Raw genomic sequence first — 21000 nt, 5'->3', positions numbered from 1 at the left:
TGAGAAACCGGTTCAGACCCCTTAGATCCAGGACTGGGCGAAATCCGCCCTCTTTCTTGGGCACCAGAAAGTAATTGGAGTAAAACCCGCTGAGGTAAGCCTCTGGTTTTACTCGCTTGATGGTACCCTTTCCGAGAAGGGTGGCCACCTCGTGACTTAGCACGAGGGATTTCACGGGATCTCTGACCACAGTGTGTTTGATCCCGCTGAAGGTAGGGGGCCTGCGTCAGAACTGTAACGTGTAACCCTTGGAAAGCGTGGACACCACCCAAGGGTCTGTGGTCTGCTCTTCCCAGCTGTGCAGTTGCTCCTGGGAAAAGCGTCCGACGACCGGCCCCTGAGGTTCAGGTTCCGCCCCCCTTGTCTCTTGGGGGCCTGGGGGGGCAGCGACTTGGTCCAGAACCCCTAGGCCCCTGGGCATATGGACGCGCTGCTGCACGGTGTTGCCGAAAACCCGGCACCGTGACCTGCGGGCCCCTGGACTGCCCGGATGGGCGAGCGAACAGCCGTGGGTGACCTGCCCCCGCTGCTGCCAATTGTCCCTGCCTAGGAGGGGCAGTGGGTGCCCGGCGCAGACTGGCAAACTGCTGCCTTGCTTGGCCAACCTGCAGGCTACGCTCTGCAAGGCCTGCAATGCCGCTGAGCCAAATGTCTGGCCCGGTACAACCGGAAGAGAACGTAGTGTTCTGCGGCATGACTCGGATAGAGGGGACTGTGCCAGTCAGACCTGGCGACGTGTTAACGTTATCGTTGACATCAGCCTGCCCAACTCCCTGGTCATAAATCCGAATGTCTGCAGTGAAGCATCACTGAGGGACTGGGCCGAAGGCTCCGCCCCGGAGTCCTGCAAAGTACGTGACAGAGCCAGTACCAGGTGTGACAGCGAATTACCCAGACGTCCCATACGGGCAGCAATGTTATAACTACGGGTCAACAAATCGTCTGTCAATCTGCACTGAGGCCGGGGGCAGCGTGCATCTGGTCTCACGGCCTCATCCGGCGAAACTATCAGTGCTGCAATGGCAGGCTCAACTGGAGCTAGCTGTTCTAACCCATAGCTGCCAGCATTGTGCATGGCTGCCAGAGCCCTGCCTTCGCTTGTGTGATGGGAAAGAACCCTTGAGTCCGGCCAGCATCTGCGGAGCTCCGCAATGTAGGGGTCAGAGGGAGGCACCACAAAGGTCAGTGGGGGGTGGGGGTCTGCCTGAAGAAAGCATTCGCCGTTCGGGTGGGGACGGGGGCCTCATCCACCCCCAGGCGCGCCCAGGCTGTGCGCATTGCGGGCTGCACCGTTCCACGGCTAGACCCTGATCCTAAGGAGGAGCTCCTACTGGAACCCCCTGTAAGGGTATGAGAAGCCTGTGAGGCAACCTCATCCTGCCCATCCCTGCCAATATCACCAAACAGGGTACAGGATGCTGCCGTGGACAGCGCATCCTCTTCCTGGAGGTGGGATGGCCCCGAGACGGGGCAAACCACGAAGTCTGGCGCCCTGGGTTCCGTGTGCAGGCCAAGCAAGATGGCCTTAATCTGCGCAAACTCGGTGGTGAGAGCATCCACCTTGTTAGCCAGAGCGTCTACCTTCCTCGCTTTCCGCGGAGGAATGCCTGACGCTGTGACGGTGCGCTTAGCACCGGCGGCTGCGCACTTAGGACCGCCAGCCACTCGACCTGAAGATCGCAGGTCCATTGAGCCCTCTGCCTCAGCCAACCTGGAGAGTCGCAGAGCATAAGGCATAAAACTGCAGTTCATCCACGGATTATCGGAAGCCCCCTCTTTTAGGTGGTCAATGCCAAGACAAGCTGGACACCGATCATGACCATCATCTGCCTGAAGGGGGGCCATGCAGGAGACACACATATGGCTGTCCATCCCAATTATTAGTCGTATTAATATTAGCAACTATTGATAAGATTACTAATATATAGATATATCAGTCTTTATTAACAAGTAGTTATATTAATAACTATTAATTTAATTTTGACAAGGAGGTGTGAGCGAGAACTGCACACGCCGTCCCTTTAAAAAAAAAAATTTTTTTTTTTTTCTCACTTCGACGTCGAAGCTATGCTCAAGCCGGCGAGCACACCGGCCAAGAGTAGTCACTATATGCCCAGTGAATGTGACTGGAGCAACCCCGACAGAACTACAGCGCACACACTGCTGTTAGTGAGGGAGAGGGAGAGAGGGAGAGCGAGAGAGAGCCCAGCACTGTGCCGAACGCAGCCGTTCTCTGGCTCTCTCTTTTTTTTTTTTTTAAACTGCAGCTCACTGCTCAGCGTACAAGCTGCGCTAACCCACCGGTCCGCTGGTAGCGGCAGCGAGCCGGGAGACCGCGTCGGACCCACACAACAGCGAATCCACCGGTCAGGTAGCCACTCAGCAACACAGCAGAGTAATCTTAGCTGTTTAATACACAGAGGAGAGACAGCGGCGTAGCCGCGGCGCCACCGAGGCTAAGTTAGCACACAATCACATGGCGATCCGCCGATGATAATACGTGCGCAGTACTCACCACCTCCGGCAGCCCCCGGTAACTGGTTACCGTAGTCAAGCTGCGCTCTCACCTGCCGCGGACTGTCACCAACCTAGTATAATTCGAGTACTCAAAAGCGTATGAAGCTGGCAGTAATAAACTGTAAGATGCTGTTAGTAATATTGCTCGTGACTACACTTCTAGGGTTTGTGGGGATGCAATGACTCTCAAAATGAACATAAAATAACCGAGAACCCTTACATACAGAGCAGTGCTGATTTGTTGTTTAAATATTTTTCCTAAATGTATGTGAAGATTTAAAGCTGCCGTTTCATTCATTTCGGGTGCCGTCTATGTGCTGCGGTTCGCAGTGGCAACGCTCTGACATCAACCTTATTTTTGATTTGAAAAATACAGTAAATATAAAGAAGCCACTGTAATTTGGATTGTGAAGCTAAAACCTGTGCCTGTCAGCTTGCAGAATTGATGCTTCCTCCACACAGACCTTTTCGCAGACAGTTTCAGTTGCAGAAAAGTATTAAAGAGAGAAAAAAAACGTATAACCAGAAAACAGCAGGAATGTTCACCTTGTTGAAAAGAGACAGACCGACAGCTCAAAACCGCTGGATGTTGCCTTCATGCGAGTGACACATGTTCATCCACAGAGTCAGGTTCATGTATATGCTTTAAAAATGATACGTTGACAATCATATCAACATTATCAGCAATATCATACCTCCCACTGTAGTTTTTCTTTTTTACTCTCTCTGAAATTCTTTGAAAAACTCAGGGGAAAAAAAAAAAAAGTTTTCAATACCACAGGCAAGCAAGTCACAGCAATTCAGCAAGTCCCCCCCATCAGACACAAGCAGCCAGTATGAACTGAGCATAATTCAATTCAATTCAATTTTATTTGTAAAGCGCTAAATCACATCAACAAACATCTCAAAGCGCTCTTACAATGATAGAGTACAACAGAACCCAACTAAACCTTTCCAGTGGCCAGGAAAAACTCCCTCGCATGGAGAGAAGTTCATAAGAACTCCTTCTTCAGGAAGAAACCGTGGGGCGGACCCTAGACTCTGGAAGGACGGCCATCCGCCTTGACCGGTTGGGGGGAGAAGTACATTTGGATAGGACAGGGAGAGAGAGGAATAGAAGAGGGAGAAAGAGTGGCAGACAGGCGAGATAAGTACAAATACAAAGAAAAGTCTATGATGAGCGTTGGTCTGATGATGAACCAATCTCAGTCTGGAGTTTAAGGGCCGTGCCAGCATAAAGTATGGTGCCTATGGAAAGAATTAGACAAAATGAAAATGATTCCTGTATGGATATATTAGGGAAACATGCACAGAATGGGCTGCTGTTTAATTTGATTAGTCTACATACATGAAATGAAAGTCAATGTGTCATTTTACTTTCAAAGTAATACGATAAAGCTTAAACAGCGTTCCTCTGTCTGTCTACTCGTTGAGCTCAATGGCAAATTTAGTTTTGTACTCCATGACAACATATTAGAATGTGTGTGTTAAAGTAGTGCCCATGACATTTCATTACCCTCATCATGGTTTTGCATTCCTCTGTAGATCGACACTGATGTAATCCAGATGATGGACGATTCAGCTTTGGCCAACTACATTCCCTCATATGGAGATAGAATTGCACTTTTTTGCAGAAATCAACAGCCACTTTCAAAGCGCAAACTGGGTTTTCTTGAAATGCCCTGAGAGAAAATGAAGATAAGAAAAGAAAACAAAGAAAGTGGAGAGGAGAGGAGCCACAAACTTCTGAACCCCATTCCATACGGAAGTTTACACAGACTATTGAGATAGGTTGGATACACAAAGAAAAAGATGAAAGCAAACAGGTTAGAGCCAAACAAGGAGGAAGCATGAGGAAGGTTGTTATGGACATCAATGTATGGGACTTCAAACAAAACACTTTTTCTGAAGAGGTTTCAATTGGAACCGTATATGACACAGTCAAACTTCCAAAGCTGAGATTCTACATCGCCACACAGCCAAAACCCCAATCAGGTGAAAATGCTGAACTCAGAGAGAGTGATTTGAGCTATGAAGGCCAGGATGAAGTTATTGAAATTTCTGACACACCATCTGTATCTCTGTCATCCAACTACACAGACAAAAACCAGGCAAGCACCTTTTATCACAATGTTGTCACAGATCTACCTGCTGCAAATCCTCCAGTCACCACAGACCACCCAGCTTTCTCAGAGATCAACCTCATTTTAGAAGGAGACACTATGTATGATCATTCTGACCCTGAAATTACATTTAGTCCACACAGAGACGCTGAATTCAATCAAGATGACACACTGATTTATCAGCCTGAAACACCTGACCATTCAACTTTACCAAAGGTAATTACAATACATCATGCAAATTGCTTCAGTGACATGATTGAAGCAGATTGTGACCAGACCACTGGAAATTAGGCGATTACTACCAGATAACTCTGAGGAAGCTGGTAGTGGGTCAGGAACTTCTCAGGGACGTCTTTAGTGCATTTTGGCAGGATTTCTATGACCGTGGCACACTTGGGACAACACTGAAAGTACCTTCATCAGACACGATTTCAAGGCTGACACCTGGAAAGTCATTGGCAGAGTTTTCTTGAAAGGATACCAAGATTGCCACTATCCACCTTATTAAGCTTGCACCCCCTTTCATTGAGGAGGTGTTATTTGGAGCAGTGTACAGTGACCTGACAGAGGTCTTTCTTCACTTCATAAGCTGCCAAGAGAGAGAGGTCCTCATGCAAGCTTTACAAGACTTCTCTTCTGTTGAACCTGATGATCTTTCCTCCACAACTATGAATGCAGGAGAAGAGTCTCAGCAGACACCCTTTCAGCAATTCTGGAAGAAACTTCCCACAAAGAACTTGTGCAAAAGCCAAATTTTGTTATTGATTGTTGGAGAGACATCACAAAACCACTGATGAGTCTCAGTTATGAAAAACTGACAGATGTACGCTGACCTTAAACCTAAAACTAAGAAGCGTCCAGGCTGTTGACGTTCCCAGCAGATATGACAGCAAAGCAAAAGGAGGTCGAGCATCATCTCAAACGGTATGTCAGGGAACTGGATGAAGCAAAACTGGGCAAATTCTTAAGCTTTTGCACAGGATCTGATTTGATTGTGTCAGACGGCATCATGATTGAGTTCACGGTAATGTCTGAATTCACAAGACGTCCAATTGGACGAACATGTGGAATGTTTCTAGAGCTACCTGAGTGCTATGAAAATTTCCCAGACTTTCCTGCAGAATTCAATGAAATCCTTGACAGCAACATCTGGGTGATGGACATTGTGTAACACGGTACATGGCCCTTCAACCAAGACTTTGCTGTAATACTCTCAGTGTGATTATTCTTGTTCTTAGGCGTTCTGTAGTTATGCAGTAACTAAGGCCCTGATAAAAAGTTAAACTCTTAGATGTTATGTTTTTGAGTAGTCAATAAATGTTTTAGAATGTACCTGTCAATTTTAATGTCAAAGTTTCCCCTGTAAATACCTGTCGAGCATTATATTGGATGTTTATTCGTGTGTTCACAGTGCAACTTGCAGTTTCTGCAAAAATGCTAGTTTTGTGCTTTAAAATGCCTTTTGTGCTTCAATACTTTTTAAGTTGTTTAAATGCTTGTTTGGGTTGTTTTTCTTTTCAATTAGAAAATGTTCTCTTTTGTAACTTTACACCAATTAATTTCTATATTTTTTAATTTATCAAACCACCACAAGCATGTGTTGCAGGTCAACTGTGTTTGATATATATTTTGTTAGATAATCAATGAATAAAGTGGTTTATTTATTTGCATTTTGTACAAATTAAACAAGATGTTCTGTGAAAGCTGCTTTAAAAAAAACAAATACAAGTTTACTATTTTTGCCAGGAAAGAAAAGTCTGTTGTTCTATGAGGGCTCTGGGGGTTCAGTTTTTATTACAAATTAACCCAGCCATGTTCAAAATGTGTTAATAAAAATCACACTGATATTACACATATGGCCGTTTTGAATTATTCATTAAGCCAAAGGGCAAGATTCACTAAAGTGTTGCAGGCCAAACCCACGTCTTTATAGTATTTGTAGTTGTAAGAGCCATTTATACCCACTCTGGTTTAGGTTTATTTATTTAGTTTTGTTTGTATTTTGACCACTTGGGGGTGTATTGCACTAGGATGTCACATGTCCCATGGGTTTAAGGGCAAAGGTTAAAGGCAATGGTGAGCACAAGGTGTGGAAAGTGGGAACAACATGGTTCTTACTGTAGTCATGCTGTCCCCGACACACTGTACTGTACTAGCAGAGGGAAATGTGAGCAAATTAATGCAGTATTTCATGGACTTTTTTTATAATAAATGGGAACTTAAGCCAAGGAGTCAACCTCTCGGACAGAATTATGTGCTATCCACACCAGGGATAACACCTCATGCGAGTGAACAGTTTTTGTTTAATAGGGTAATTCTTATGGATTATAGTTCCCAAATTATTTGGCGGGAAATAAACTGCACATTGTGTCTGCCACAATACAACCTTTAATGAGATTACATGACGTTTGTCAAGCAACGAAGGCAACAGCTTACACAAATTCAGGCTGGTAATAAATTGGAATCTGTCTCACCTGACTACAACCAAGGATTTAATGTGGTCAAAAATGCATCTATAGGAGCATCCCATCCCTTTTCCTGCATCAGAAGACAGCAAAGGTCAAATACAGTTTCATCACATTGGTATTGGCTTTTGGGGGTGCATTCCTCGTGACAAAGGGCCAGTTCATCCATGTCGATTGTCTTGAGATTGTGTTCTGCTCTGTACATGTCTGGAAGTGTGTACATCAAAATGGGGTGACCGCCCATCACACCGTTGCCTTCCTTTGCTCTTATCTTGTGTGAATTCCAGCTTCTCACAACTTCATCAAGTTCATCCTGCATAAAAACAAAGCATTTCATAACTTGAGGTTTAATTCACTATACAAAACGAGAAATACATGTTGTTGTTGGAAGAATGCAAGTGACAGTTTATTTATGTCATTTAGTTTTCAAATTGTTGGACAGTGGTAGGAGACCTCACCATAAGCTCCAGTGCACTTAAAACGCAGTGTGTGCATGTCCGCTTGTACTTAAAGAAGAAGAAAAAAAGCATTCACAAGGGAACAATCAAGGGACTGACATAGGAGTGTGGGATGCATATTTCCCTTCCCTCACTCTCAGTAAAAAAAAATGTTTATCTCTAGATTATTGATTATATTACTTATTGCTTACAGGTTCAGCACCCTGGGGAGTGTCTGTAATTACCTGACAAGACAGGTTGTCTGGTGTGCGTGAACATCTGGCTGCGAGTGCAGTCACAGCAGTAATAAGGTTACTTTGGACTCCACTTTGAAGGTGGCCATATATGGTTATCATTTTTATTTATTCAGATCTCATCCTGCAGTTTATATTCTTACACAATGGGAAAATTTCCCTCTACAATTCAAAAATAAAGCCAAATGAAAAATCAAGTTGAATTCCTCTCTAATGTGCTCTAATCAAAAGTTAACATGCATTTGATTTTGTTAAATTCCATCCAGGTGACTGAAGGAGAAGCCAGGGGTGCCGACATCATACGTTACCAAGCCTACCTGAACAAGGTTTAGGAAGCAGAATTGGATCAAGCTCCTATCCAGGAACTCACCGGAGAAATGTCCGTCATTCTGGAGAGTCTGGAAAATGTCGATCCAAAACTGTGCACTTTGTTTTGTCAGGATCCCCCACCATGATTCATCCATTGGTTTGCGGTGCTGCGTCCATACATGAAACTATTTGTATGGTTGCTGCACAAAAACACAAGCATGTTTTCTATGTGCCCATTTTCTGTGCCTCTGTCTGCACGCAGTCGCTCCGCGAGTCCGCCCAAGTGCGCAATGGATGTGTGATCCCACACAGTAGTTGGCTATCACTTTTGGGTCGCCGTTTGTTCTGTATGCCTCCATTCACACAACATAGCAACTTATACAGCCATTGATGGCAATGCCGCATGATTTCAGTTTATCACACGAGTCCATATGCCGCAGCGCGTTGGGACCTTTGGTGCGGTAATGCCTCCTCCTCAAACGACAGTTCCACACCTTCAGGATCAAACAACTTGATGAAACCCCTTATTGTATCTTGTGATACCACGTACCCCCACTGAACTGTGCGCAGGCGCAGCCATCGACAGCCTTGCATTTGTCCATTACCCGATAATTCAGCTTGTATAAATGAGGCCACTTCTTCCAAGCTGGTGTGTTTTATCCTTCGGAAAAGCTGCAGTTTTTGGTACAGTCTCTCCCACGTCCTAATACTAATAACTACACCGTGTTTGTGAGCTAAGAGCAAAAGAATTTCTTTGTTACTAAGGCCAATTCTAAAGTATCGTTTAACCAGTTCCTCAAACTGCCTGCCAGGCATTTTGTACAAGCAGTCAGCGTAATGAAAAAAAAAAGTTGACATAAATTTTTGTCTTTTTTGTTGAAGAGCATGATTTTATTTATTTTTTTTACCTCCGATATTTTTTTTTCTTCAGTGGCCCTAAAAAATCTTGACATTGATTTGACTTGTTTTTCCTCCATGTAAAAAAAAAATCTCGACTTTGATTTTCGACTTTTTCTGAAGTCCATGAAGGTTTTGGTTTTTTTGAGCCTCCAAATTTTTTTTTTCTTCAGTGGCCCTAATATATATTAATACCGTAATATATATATTAGGGATATTGGTGATTTGGAGTGATCGGGGATTGGCAAATCCAGCCGATCACCCCGCTATAACTAGAGTTATATATAGTGGTTTATGTGTAGAAGTCTCCTTCTAAATTTCTATGTGGTCTGTCTTCTTCTGCTTTTTTACTGTGTTTGGTGAGTCACAGCGCCCCTAAAGGCCTGGCATGTGTACTACATGCCCTGAAGCCTCGTGTTGAGCCGCGAAGAATTTTGATTCAATAAGTGAGTTTTACAATAATTTCTAGCTAAACAAAGCTTCTGCCAATAGTGCTTTTAGCTTCAGACATCTTAGTTGCTCCAAAAATAGACTATTGAGTATATTTGCAATAGCAATGCGAGTATCGGATCGGGGAGTATCGGTATCGGCCGATACTCATTTCTGAAAAATCGGATCGGTATCGGGGGCAAAAAAGTGTGATCGGGACATCCCTAATATATATGAAATAGCCTCCATAATTGAATAATAGCTGCCTGGATCGTATATCTGTAAAACACAACTTGCCTTTGGCCCCAGTTTAATCATAATTAATAGTTTTCCATATTTCAAACTTTAAGTTTTACCTTTGGGATTGTTTTATAATCTGAAATCTGTTTCCTTCATTCATTTTGTATTGTATTATATCATTAAAGTGCAGAACTTTGGTTACCAAGAAATGTTTTTATACTTCATTAATAAAGTTTGACTTGATGTAGGGCACATTTACACGACAGCATTTTACACGTCCATTCACAACAACGGCGCTTGGAGCCACTGAAAATGCAACTTTCTGATAACATTTCGACTCCTTTGTGGAAAAGGCAACTTTCGTGATATGAATGTCTGTGTTTTTACATGAAAAGTCATGTAAACGGTTCCTAAATATCATTAAGTTAAATGTATTGGCGATTATTTATTTGCCTCTACTAGTGTTGTCACGATACCAACATTTTGGTACCGATACCACCATGTAGTTCGATACTTTTCCAAATAAAAAGAGAACACAAAAAATGTCATTAGATACAGCCTGTCTTAAGTAGGACCGATGTCTTTAAATGGTATGTTACTATGCAGTAATCTTTATAACATTAAATGGCTAAAATAAAATATTTTCATACTATATTCTTTTATATTCTTTATTATATTTATAATACTAATATTTATGATAGCTTACATTTTTTTTCCAGTGCTATTTTTTCATGGGTATATAAGTTATTACCTGTTGTTCTTTGAACTCCTAATGCAAGTCTGGGTGTTTGTCCTTCAGGTGTTTAGCCAGGTTAGTAATGTTTCCACCCATGGCCAGACATGTTCTCAAACACTGTTTGCACAGTGGTGCTTCGGTGTTAATGGAGACACTGTGCTCATTTGTTTTAAAGCCAAAGTACTTCCATATAGCTCTTCGTGCACCAGTTTTTTTTTTTCTACAAGGTGTGGCCTTGTTGATGTAACAGCAGTCTCTCTCTCTCTCTCTCTCTCTCTCTCTCTCTCTCTCTCTCTCTCTCTCTCTCTCTCTCTCGGGTCGTTTGAGTCAGTTACGCATGCGCACAAAAGCCATGTCATTTACGCATCCGGTATTCTTTTCAAAGTACAAGCTTGATTGGGAGAAGATTGTTTTGAAAATACGTTGTTTTGACTTTTATTTTGAAGTTGTGTAGGTCGAGTATGAAGTGCTTATTCAGTTGCAGATCTCGGGTCGGCTCGCTGGAGCGCTCGTGCACCCCGTCTCGGAGAAACCGGAGTGCAAAAAAAAAAAAGAGAAAAGAAAAAAAATCGGAGAGTTGTTTTCCACACTTTCGATTGTCCAAAACAAGTCAGAAAGCAGAGCAGCCCGCCGACGCTTCCCCCACAGAGAGACTGACTACTCTCCTCGGGGCAAATTACAACACAGTGACGCTACCCGGCGACGTAAAAAATAAAAAGTTACCGGTACCAGCCGGGCCCAGTATTGTATCGTTTTAAAGGCGTCAGTACCGCGATACCAATACAGTACCGGTATACCGAACAACCCAAGCTTCTGTTTTTGTTGCGTATAGTTGACCATCTTGTTGTCATTAAGTATCCGGACTACCTTGAGCAGATTTCTGCAGGTAAACAAAGGGACACCTCATCTTTATGAATACCATTGCTTGATAAATCCCTGGAGGAATGTCCGAATAATAATTGCCACAAATACTCATGATAATGAACCCATCAGACTGCATTAATACTACATTGTTCAGAGTGGAAGTCATACTATTTTATTAATTGTATGTCTGGTTATGCTACTTATATATAAAAACATATTGGGAAATGTTTGGAACCACTAGATGCCACTCATGGTGCAGAAACCTCAGGAAGTAAAAAATAAATGCGACTTATAACCAGTGACACTTATATTCAGGAAATAACTGGTCACACTAACAAGGAATCTGCACATTTGGCACATCTGACTCAGGACAGACGTTAAATCTTAAGAGGGAGACTGACCACATTTGGTAGCTGCAGCATGACTTTGTGTTTTCATAAACACATACAGGAGTACCGTATTTTCTGGAATATAAGTTGCATCTGTCAAAAAATGCGTCATGAAGAGGAAAAAACAAAGTCTTGTCGGTGTAGAAGAAGTTTTGTTTTCCATGTTGCGAGACAACTGCACCATCAGTGATCCTCGTCAAGCAGCTGCTGTTCCAGAATCATCTGTGAATTTCTGAATTTGTAGGTTTTTCTGTGGTACTGTAGCAGCGTTACAGGGAACAGTTTAATAAAAAAAAAAAAAATGTTAATGTTGTAATGGTGTTTATCTGTATCAATGTTAACTCTTGAGGGTTAAATGACTGGTGGGTATTAATATTAAAATGATTTTAGAAATTGAAGCAGTAATCATGCATTATCGAGGTTATTGAATCCAACACAAATGTTCATAATGACAATTTATAAATAATGAGCTTAAATGTACCTCAGCTGTTGTGGTATGTTCAGATTTCATGCAAACCAAAAACTGAAGCATCCTCAAAATTTGTTTTGATTTAATATTTTTTATTATTAACATGTTTTACAGCTAATGTCTCACCACTGTCAAGCCCCATTTCCATGACAGCCTTTTCAGCGAAAACACACCGCTTTTGCTGACAAGCAACACAAAGTTTGTGTGTTTACTTGAAACAGGGCCATATATTGTGGTGGGAATATCATTTAATTCAAAAATACCAAACACTTGCCTCAGATTATTGGAATTTAATGGCTCGGCTCATTAATTCTCAAACTGTTCTATAAATAATAGACATTTTCTCTTGGGTGACGGCCACTGGAGAGGAGTTGGTGAAGCGATCTGGAGTTAAAACCTTCCTTTTGGTTTATTTTCTCCACTCCATACTTCTCCTCTGATAAGCTGAGTTGACCAAAGTCATGAAACTCTTTGCATCTGGTAAAAAGTGACACAAGCGTTGACCTTTAACGGGAAACCTGCTGACAAACTCTCCCGCTCTGGTCTCTGAACCTCCACAGATTAAAATGATGACACACACACACACACACACACACACACACACACACACACACACACACACACACACACACACACACACACACACACACACACACACACACACACACACACACACACACACACACACACACACACACACACACACACACACACACACACACACACGACTTGTTTGTGAGTTGAAGCAGTGAAATCAAGCAACCACAAGCAGAGTGAAACAGTGAGAGGAAGTGCACAGGCAGGAAGTGGCAGCATGTGTGTGTCCCTGCACTCAGCAGCAGATCAACAAGTTAAATTAGCAACAAGACAACATTGATTCCTTTCACGTAAACACGCGTTCTGGTGTCAAAGTGAACATCCAGATAACAATTACTAACAAAACGCAGCTTTAAATCAGCAAATATCCTCCTGTAAGTGAAACTCAATGTCACATCCGTGTTTTTCTCTAAAGGGTTTAAGCCATCACATGATTGTTAAAACCAGCTGGATTATGATCTGCCTCATGGGGTTTCAAACTCATGAAGAGGAAGTTAAATCTCTCTCTCTCTATCTCTCTTACCTTCTCCTGGGCTCGGTTCAGAGACTTCTGGACCCGTTTGGCGAGGAATCCGGCTCCAGCCTGGAGGTTTGGACCCATCTTATTGTCCGCCATGGTCAGCGTGGAGTGTGTGTGTGAAGAGCAGTCCGCCTCCAGTAGCTTCCTCCGAGCCGATCAGCTGCACTTCAAGGCGCACGAGGAGGTGGAGCAAACTGCGCACATGTCAGGACATCATCATCATCATCACCATCCTGTCTGGACCTGTGCGAGGAGTCACGTCCTTGGGTGCGTCCTCATAGTCCCTCCTTTCTCATTTCCTATCCACTTTACCTTAACCCCGTGGATGACGTCACGGGTTTAAGGACAGGTGTTGGGAGTCTTCCTAAAGGAGCTCGGGAAAGGCGAGCACGGTGTTGTGACAGTCAGACCTTACTTTTCACTAAGTGACGTAATAATAATCCGCCAGCAGCGGACGTCTACCGTGGTAAAAAAAACGACATATTTCCGAGCATTTCTACCACTTTTCCCTGTGGCTCTAACGCTGATATAATCTCAGATATCACAAGGACTGAATGGAAATGAAACTACAGTGGAACTAAAGGCTACCAGGTGAATAAATAATCAATGCAAACTGAGAATAGGCTACACTAAAAGTTGACTTCACCCTGTTCGTTTTACAACATCTGCATAACATTCATAGTTGAGATATGGGTTTAGATTATTGAAAGTTGTTAAAAGCATATTAATATATTGGGAACTTACATAACTTCGCCACATGATGTAATCACGTTTTTTATTAAACATTGCACCAAAGTGTGAAACCAATAAATTTGCATAAACTTCAATATAACTCAGTGTAGTAAGAGTTTAGGTATGCTTGAGAAGTTTTTTTTTTTTTTTTTTTTAACCAACAGCTTCTTTTTCCTCTACAATCAAAGTTTATTGCTCCAAATCCAACTTTTCCTTGATTTTCATCCATTTAAATATCGAATCATATGAGCTACATCTGCTGTGTCTATGGGATTTGATGTGTGATTCACTTGTTGCACACACTTTATGAAAAAAATGAAAGAAGCCAGGGAGAGAGATGACAGACTTTCTTCACTTCTGGGGTGTCTTTTTAATCGGCTGGTATTCTTTCCTTATTTCCATCACAGCTGTCATGTAGTCATGATCAAAAACACTCTCCTTCTTTCGATAGTAAATGGCTTCCTCCATGCTGCACTGATAACCTTCTCCTTAAAGGTATAGTTCAAGATTTTAACCACGATAGAGCGCAGCGGTGCTCTCTGTGATGTAGCCTCAATTTTCCCCAGTTTCTTCCACCATCTTGCGGAATTCGGCTCGTACTTCTCCCAGCTGCTTTTTAACATCTTGTGAAAACGTGTCTTTTAGATGTGGGATCTACTGGGAAAGTCTGTTCTCCAAGTCAGACATGGACTGAGCCATGGAGTCATTGATAACCTCGCAGATGGAGGCTAGTGTTGGCGGCTCTGTCACGGCTTGCATCTTCTGTGTCAATTTGTCTTTTTTTGCTTCTCGTTGCCATGGTAGGACCCTTTTCTCCCCCAACCCAAGCATGTTTAAGCAACAAAATACCACAGAATAATACAGATGACAGAAACTGTGTTTTCCTGTGTAGTTCAGTCGGGAGCTAAAGTTTAGGCTACCATCATGGCTCCCACGTCACCGGAAAGTCCCAGCTTGAAACTTTCACCTTAAATGGGCTGGACTACTATAATAGTGCTAAAACAATTTTTACATTTAAAGTTTAAAGTTTGTTTGTTGTGGTGCACAGTATAGTTAATGAAAAGGTGTAAGTTTTAGCAAAACGTTTTGCAATCAGTACCAAGAATGACATTCTGAACTTAAATTCAATTTCAATTATACTTTCTGGCGCAAAATACAGTGAAATGTCCACAAAAAACCTTCTCCTAAAGCTGTTGCATTATGGGTGATTTTACACTCACCCTGACTTTGAGGTGGACATATGATGGCCGTTTCCAAATTCTTAGAACACCAGTGTGTACTCGCCTACGTCATGAGTAACTACTTGCAAGGCGTCCTCGGAAGTGCGGAAATGCAAATTTACGAGGACGCATCGGCGTTAATGAAGAATTGGAACACGAGTACTTGATGACGCGGTGGCTGTCATGGCTGGATGATGGACCCTGAAGCTGAGGAGGAGGAGGAGGAGGAGGAGGAGGAGCCTGTTGCCTCTCTGCCTTGGTAGGTGGGTGATTAATTCATGACATTTTATATGATGATCAAACTTTAGAACATTATAGTAAAATAGTTAGTACCTTTTCTGTCACATACATGCTGTGTATAGTACATTGTATAGTACAGTGTATAGTAGTGTACAGTACTGTGTATAGTACCATGTATATTACAGTGTTACTATTACTTCTACCTCCTATAAGCCTTTATTTTACTATTCATCTTCTTGAAGTTCAGTAACACTAAAAGTAGCTGATCAGAAATGTCCTACTAATACAAACAATTATTTTACTGTTTAACTGAAGATCCCTGATGTTTATTAATTAAATTAACCAGCTTTTCACAAACCTGCTTGCTTGTTGTCATCCTTCTGGTCATGTCATTAATATGTACTGTATTACATTAGTCTAATATACATCCTACAGTTAAGAACTCCAATCATTAGCTGTAATAATTTCTCTATAGAATAAATACATAAATGTCTTATACTGTGTGAGAGTAAATACATAAATACACACATTACCTACACTGTCGAGCAAAGAAAGATATCAAGCAGAAGATAAAGGAAACTTTATTTAATAAACTTCAGCAGAACCTACAACAGTAAAAACACAAGTTAGAAACATTATGTACATAGAACAATTACATTGTTTTTAAAAATTCTAAAGTTCTTTCTTTTATTTCCCAGGAACCCCTGCAGTGATACAGGTCAATAATGTTCCTATCCTGGATACTTTCTCTCCTGGAGGTGTCGTGACTCCAGCTTCAGGGTTTCCAGGAGCATCGTTATGTTGACACTGATGCTCCTGCTGGTCATCAGGCATTCTGCTGTACTGCTGATTGATGGTGTCACCTTCTAATTCTTCCTCCTGCTGGGGCTGTTGATGGTGTCACCTTCTAATTCTTCCTCCTGCAGAGCCACAACAAATCTGTTACCTAAACAGAAAACTTTCCCCCTCTATCATAGTGCCAAAGGAGGTTTATTGATAGTTGAATTGTGTTAATTTTGTCGTTCTAAACCTCATATATTATAGACTCTTTTTTGACGACAGGTAGATGCAGGAAAGATTCTACCTTGCTGACATTAGTGATGCATCAAATTTGTGATGCATCACTGATGAGTGATGCATCAGACATTAGTGATGCAACAAACGGAATTTCGTTATACTTGCACAATGACAATAAAGCTTCTTAAATCTTAAATGTTTCAGCTGCATCTGCCTCAGAGCGTCGTCTGGCCGGTCACCTGATAAAGACCAACGCGTCATCACATTCAGAGAGAGAACCACAGGAGTACAGGATGATGGTTCAGCTCTTCGGAGCCGCCTCATCACCAAGATGTGCCAATTTTGGCTTGAAACCTCTGGCATGACAGCACAAAGCTAATTATCCTCTCGCATCAACAATCGTGGAGAAAAACTTTTATGTTGATGATGGGTTAGTTAGTGTCCCATTGATCGAGGAAGCCACAATATCACTGAGTCACAAGAGTTGTGCAAAAGAGGCTTACATTTACATATATTCACCTCAAATGAGGAAGCAACCCTCTCCTGCTTAGATCGTTCAGAAAGAGCAGAATCTATCACACCTGTAGAACTGGATCCAACTCCATCTGGGTGTGTGCTCGGTATTCAATGGTCTGTTAAAAGTGACACGTTCAGTTTTAACATCAGCTTGAGCTGTAGTGATTGAGAAATTACTATGACTTTTTATAACTTGTATTTCTCACCCTAGTTCGCCACACAAGCAGGTTCGTGTCCAGAATGAGCAGGGCAGGAGGCGGACAGCTCACAAACATATAAAAGTTTATTACAATAAAAGATCAAATCCAAACAGTAAAAGGGGAACAAGATGGGCTCGGGCTACACAGTAGCCGGCCAACGGGTGCAACATGTGCTAAAGTGCAAATGTACGTTCTGTTAAAATAGACTGATAGGGAGACCATGGAATAAAACAGAAATGGGACCCAACACACTTCAATCAGATAAAAGACCACTGCACATGTTTAAAAATCACCAATGATAAAATAACACACCAAAGCATCACTAAATATAAAGTCCACAACTCCTGGGCAGCTATTTCTCAGACTGCACAATACCCTTTTTATATTGCACCTCGTTCATTAAAATAAAACCCCGGAAGAAATCAAAACAAGAAAATAGGTAAATAAAAAGGCCCATTAAAATGAATTCATGAGGTGGGAAAAAAACAGTAACAGTCATTGCACTTGTAAACAGTCCTATAAAACAAACAGGTGTTAAGCAATGTTCAGCATATTAGAAATCCATCTTTGTAAAATAATTAACCAATATGCCATACCTTCAAGTTGTTTAATTTATGTTCACACCAGCAGTGTGTTTAGTGTCGTGATGACTGCCACTAAAAAGAAACACAAAATACATTTAAACATCACAGTTAAATAAACTGTCTTTTTGATGAATGGAACTGCAGCATTAAATGACTTGCAGTCTGCACTGCAGTACTCTGAGCAGATGGCTGGAGAGATTCACTTCTCCACCCTGTACCTGCTGCCTCCATCTGAGTGCATGTCCATTGTTTGGCATGCTTCACGCGTCTGGTTGCACTTCCTTGTCTGTGCACGGTAGAGAGAGCAGTGTTGCTACCTCCTCAGTAAGGAAAGTAGCGATTGGCCGTCCTCAAAGTCGGTAGAAGTTGCTAAATTACGTCATCGCCTAATTTGCATAATTGGACATTAGCGTGTCATTAGGCCACCTGTAGGAAAGAGGAATAACATCGTGGAAGAGACAAAGTAAATAAAAAAAACACGCCCTAAATATGTTTAGAACTACAAATGAGCTTTCTGTTGCTGATTCTAGTGTTTTTGTTTTTATTTTTGTCATTGAAATAGGACTGTGCGAGTCAAATGCAGTGATTTATTGGATTTGTTTTAGTGTAACTGAAAAACATTTCTATTTACTGGCAGCTCAGTAAACCAGCGGCGGCCTTGCACATGCGCGGTTCATTCTCAGTGTGGACCGGTGTGGTGAGGGTCTCCTCTGGTCTGACTGCAGGAGGGACGGACGTACTGTCAGACTGACCACAGGTCAGCGAGAGCTGTTCATATTGAAATGCTTGAAGATTTGTCAACTGAGTCTTCCATTAACTCATTGAGATGCTTCATCAGCTTTAGAGGAGCCATTCGACAACTACACTGTGATCAAGGCTCTACTTTTATTGGGGCCAGAAATGAGTTCAAGGAAGCACTTAAACAACGTGACACTAAGCTACTGGAAATCTTCTTGACTGAGCAGCAGTGCAAATTTGTCTCCCTCTGCCAGTCATGTCTGGGAATCAGAACCATAAGAAATGTGTTGAATGCCACCTTTGCACAGTGCCCAGGTCGACTTGATGATGCCCGACTCCGAACATTGCTATATGAGGCCATGGCTATTGTTAACAGCCTCCCATTAACAATGATCCTCAGGCACCGGAACCTATAACACCAAATCACCTCATTTTGATGAAAACTCAAGTTGCTCTTCCTCCCCCTGGAGTATTTGTCAGGAGGGCATGTGTGCAACAAAGAGGTGGAGAAGAGTTCAGTATCTTATTAAACAGTTCTGGAGCTGCTGGAAAAAGGAGTATCTGCTGAACATATCCATCAGACAGAAATGGCACTTACCTAGACGCAACCTCAAAGTGAATGATGTAGTCATGATCAAGACGACAACCTCCCAAGAAATCAGTGGCAACTTGGACGAGTGATAGAGAATTTTCAAAGTAGCGATGATCTATTTCCTTGGGTTAATGTGCAAGTTGGGGAGCGAAGACCTCATGAAAAACAAGACCCTCCTTCCAAGCCCTTAGTTAATAAGAGACCAATCCAGAAATTGGTACTCCTTCTTGAGAACTGATTAGAAGAATGAGATTGATAACGCTGCATTCGTTGCTTTATTGTATGATGCTACAGTTACATCGCGGATTTATTCACTTGTGAAAATTCATTTCAAGCCAGAAATCCTGTAAAATTAATTACTTTTGTATATTTGTTCATTCATTGTACTAGGATTTGGTGGGAGTGTAAATGCCTGATAGAATTTCAGTGAAGCTCTGTGCCACTGAAAATTCACATATCAGTAGGATATTGTAGTCCCACAGTGCCACCTTGTGGTCAGCTCCGTCATTGTTTGTAGAGCAGCAGTCACTTCCTCCAACGGTTTTTTTTTTTGCGTGTGTGTGTGTGTGTGTGTGTGTGTGTGTGTGTGTGTGTGTGTGTGTGTGTGTGTGTGTGTGTGTGTGTGTGTGTGTGTGTGTGTGTGTGTGTGTGTGTGTGTGTAACATCTTTCTGCTCCGTCTCCATCGTCAAGCGGGATGGTAAAAACATTTTACAAAACCTAATTATCTGTTTGTTTGACTGCTGGACTCTGTCAGTTAGAGTTTATATTGTTATTTACCTCATTATTGTTCATTTCTTTTACTTTAAGAGGTCCAAACCAAAGACAAGTATATTGAAGTCCCTACTGGCTGAAACCATAAACTGGCGCCCTTTGGAAAGCAGATCGAGGTATGAAAACTTTGCTAGGATGCTATGAAATGTTGCTGTCTATTGATTTATGCATTTTATTTAAGAATATCATTATTTAGTTGTGTATAAGTAGAACTGTACATGTTATATGTGTAACAATTATTAGTGTATTGTTTGTGGAACTACAGAAAGGCATTTTGTTTTTCTTCTGTAGTTTTCATGGTGTTTCGATGATCGGCATTGATGATTGAGAGAAAAATAAATCAACACAACTGTAAGGGTCTGTCTGTGTCTGTGTCTGTGTGTGTTCGTCAAGTCCGCGTCTCTTACTCTGTGCTCACTTCCTGTTTTGTTGTGTAGTCCTCCGTCTGTCTGCGTCTCTGTCACCCGGCCTTCCTGTGTGTGATCAGCTTGCTGTGTCTCACCTGTGACTTCCCTCTCCTCATGTATTTAAACCTGCTCCTTCATGTCTCTGTGCTCCATCGTCATTGTTGTTCTGCTTCATGACCCCAGCCCTTTCCTCGTGTTGGTCTTTTGGATTTCCCCGTGTACCAACCCCTGCCTGGACTTGGACTGTCTCTTTGAACGCCATACGTAAACATGTCTGCCCTGACTGTTTAATAAAACCTGCAAGTTGCCAGTTCGTTGTGCGAGTCCGCTTCTGGGTTCTCCACGGACCCTGACAACAACACCCGTTTTGAAATTCTCTGCATCTTTGAGTAACTACATCTGAGGGGCCACTACACTTACTGCATATATTTACATATATAATACAGACAGATATTCATCATTCATAAAAAAAACACTCCCTCGAATCCTTGTGGCGATGTGACAGCTGTCAGAGCGCAGCAGGAGCAGCTTCTGGGGCTGCTGAAGGAGGTGAAACAACTGCGCCTCCAGAACGCCGAAAAAGACAAGTGCATCGTGGACCTCGAGAGGTGAGTGGACGAGCTGGAGCAATACTCCCGCATGAATGATGTGGTCATCACCGGCATCAAGATCAGGCTCCCATTAATCTTCTTACAGAAACGAGCGGTGCCGATCATTCACAAGGTTGGTTTTTCAG

General features: G+C 42.4%; 1 protein-coding gene and 1 long non-coding RNA gene across 3 annotated transcripts in view; one reads left to right on the top strand and one right to left on the bottom strand.

The window, feature by feature from the left end:
• The window catches only part of bin2b (bridging integrator 2b), a 34397-nt gene extending 20902 nt beyond the window's left edge, over nt 1–13495 (bottom strand). Inside the window, exon 1 of one of the 2 annotated variants that reach the window (XM_080462639.1) lies at nt 13250–13495. In XM_080462639.1, the coding sequence (XP_080318765.1) occupies nt 13250–13342 (93 nt within the window). In that variant the 5' untranslated portion in view covers nt 13343–13495. The remainder of the gene's footprint in view (nt 1–13249) is intronic. The other variant, XM_080462640.1, reaches the window with a different exon arrangement.
• LOC308109208 lies at nt 13172–20573 on the top strand. The gene is made up of 3 exons (XR_013935324.1): nt 13172–13513; nt 19894–19973; nt 20149–20573. It is a non-coding gene; the product is annotated as an uncharacterized lncRNA (long non-coding RNA).
• Nucleotides 20574–21000: the final 427 nt, after the last annotated feature.

Source organism: Lipophrys pholis, assembly GCF_963383615.2.
Source record: "Lipophrys pholis genome assembly, chromosome: 4".
Taxonomy (NCBI): domain Eukaryota; kingdom Metazoa; phylum Chordata; class Actinopteri; order Blenniiformes; family Blenniidae; genus Lipophrys; species Lipophrys pholis.
The sequence above is the reverse complement of the archived record's forward strand: the minus strand, read 5'-3'. Positions and strand labels throughout refer to the sequence as shown.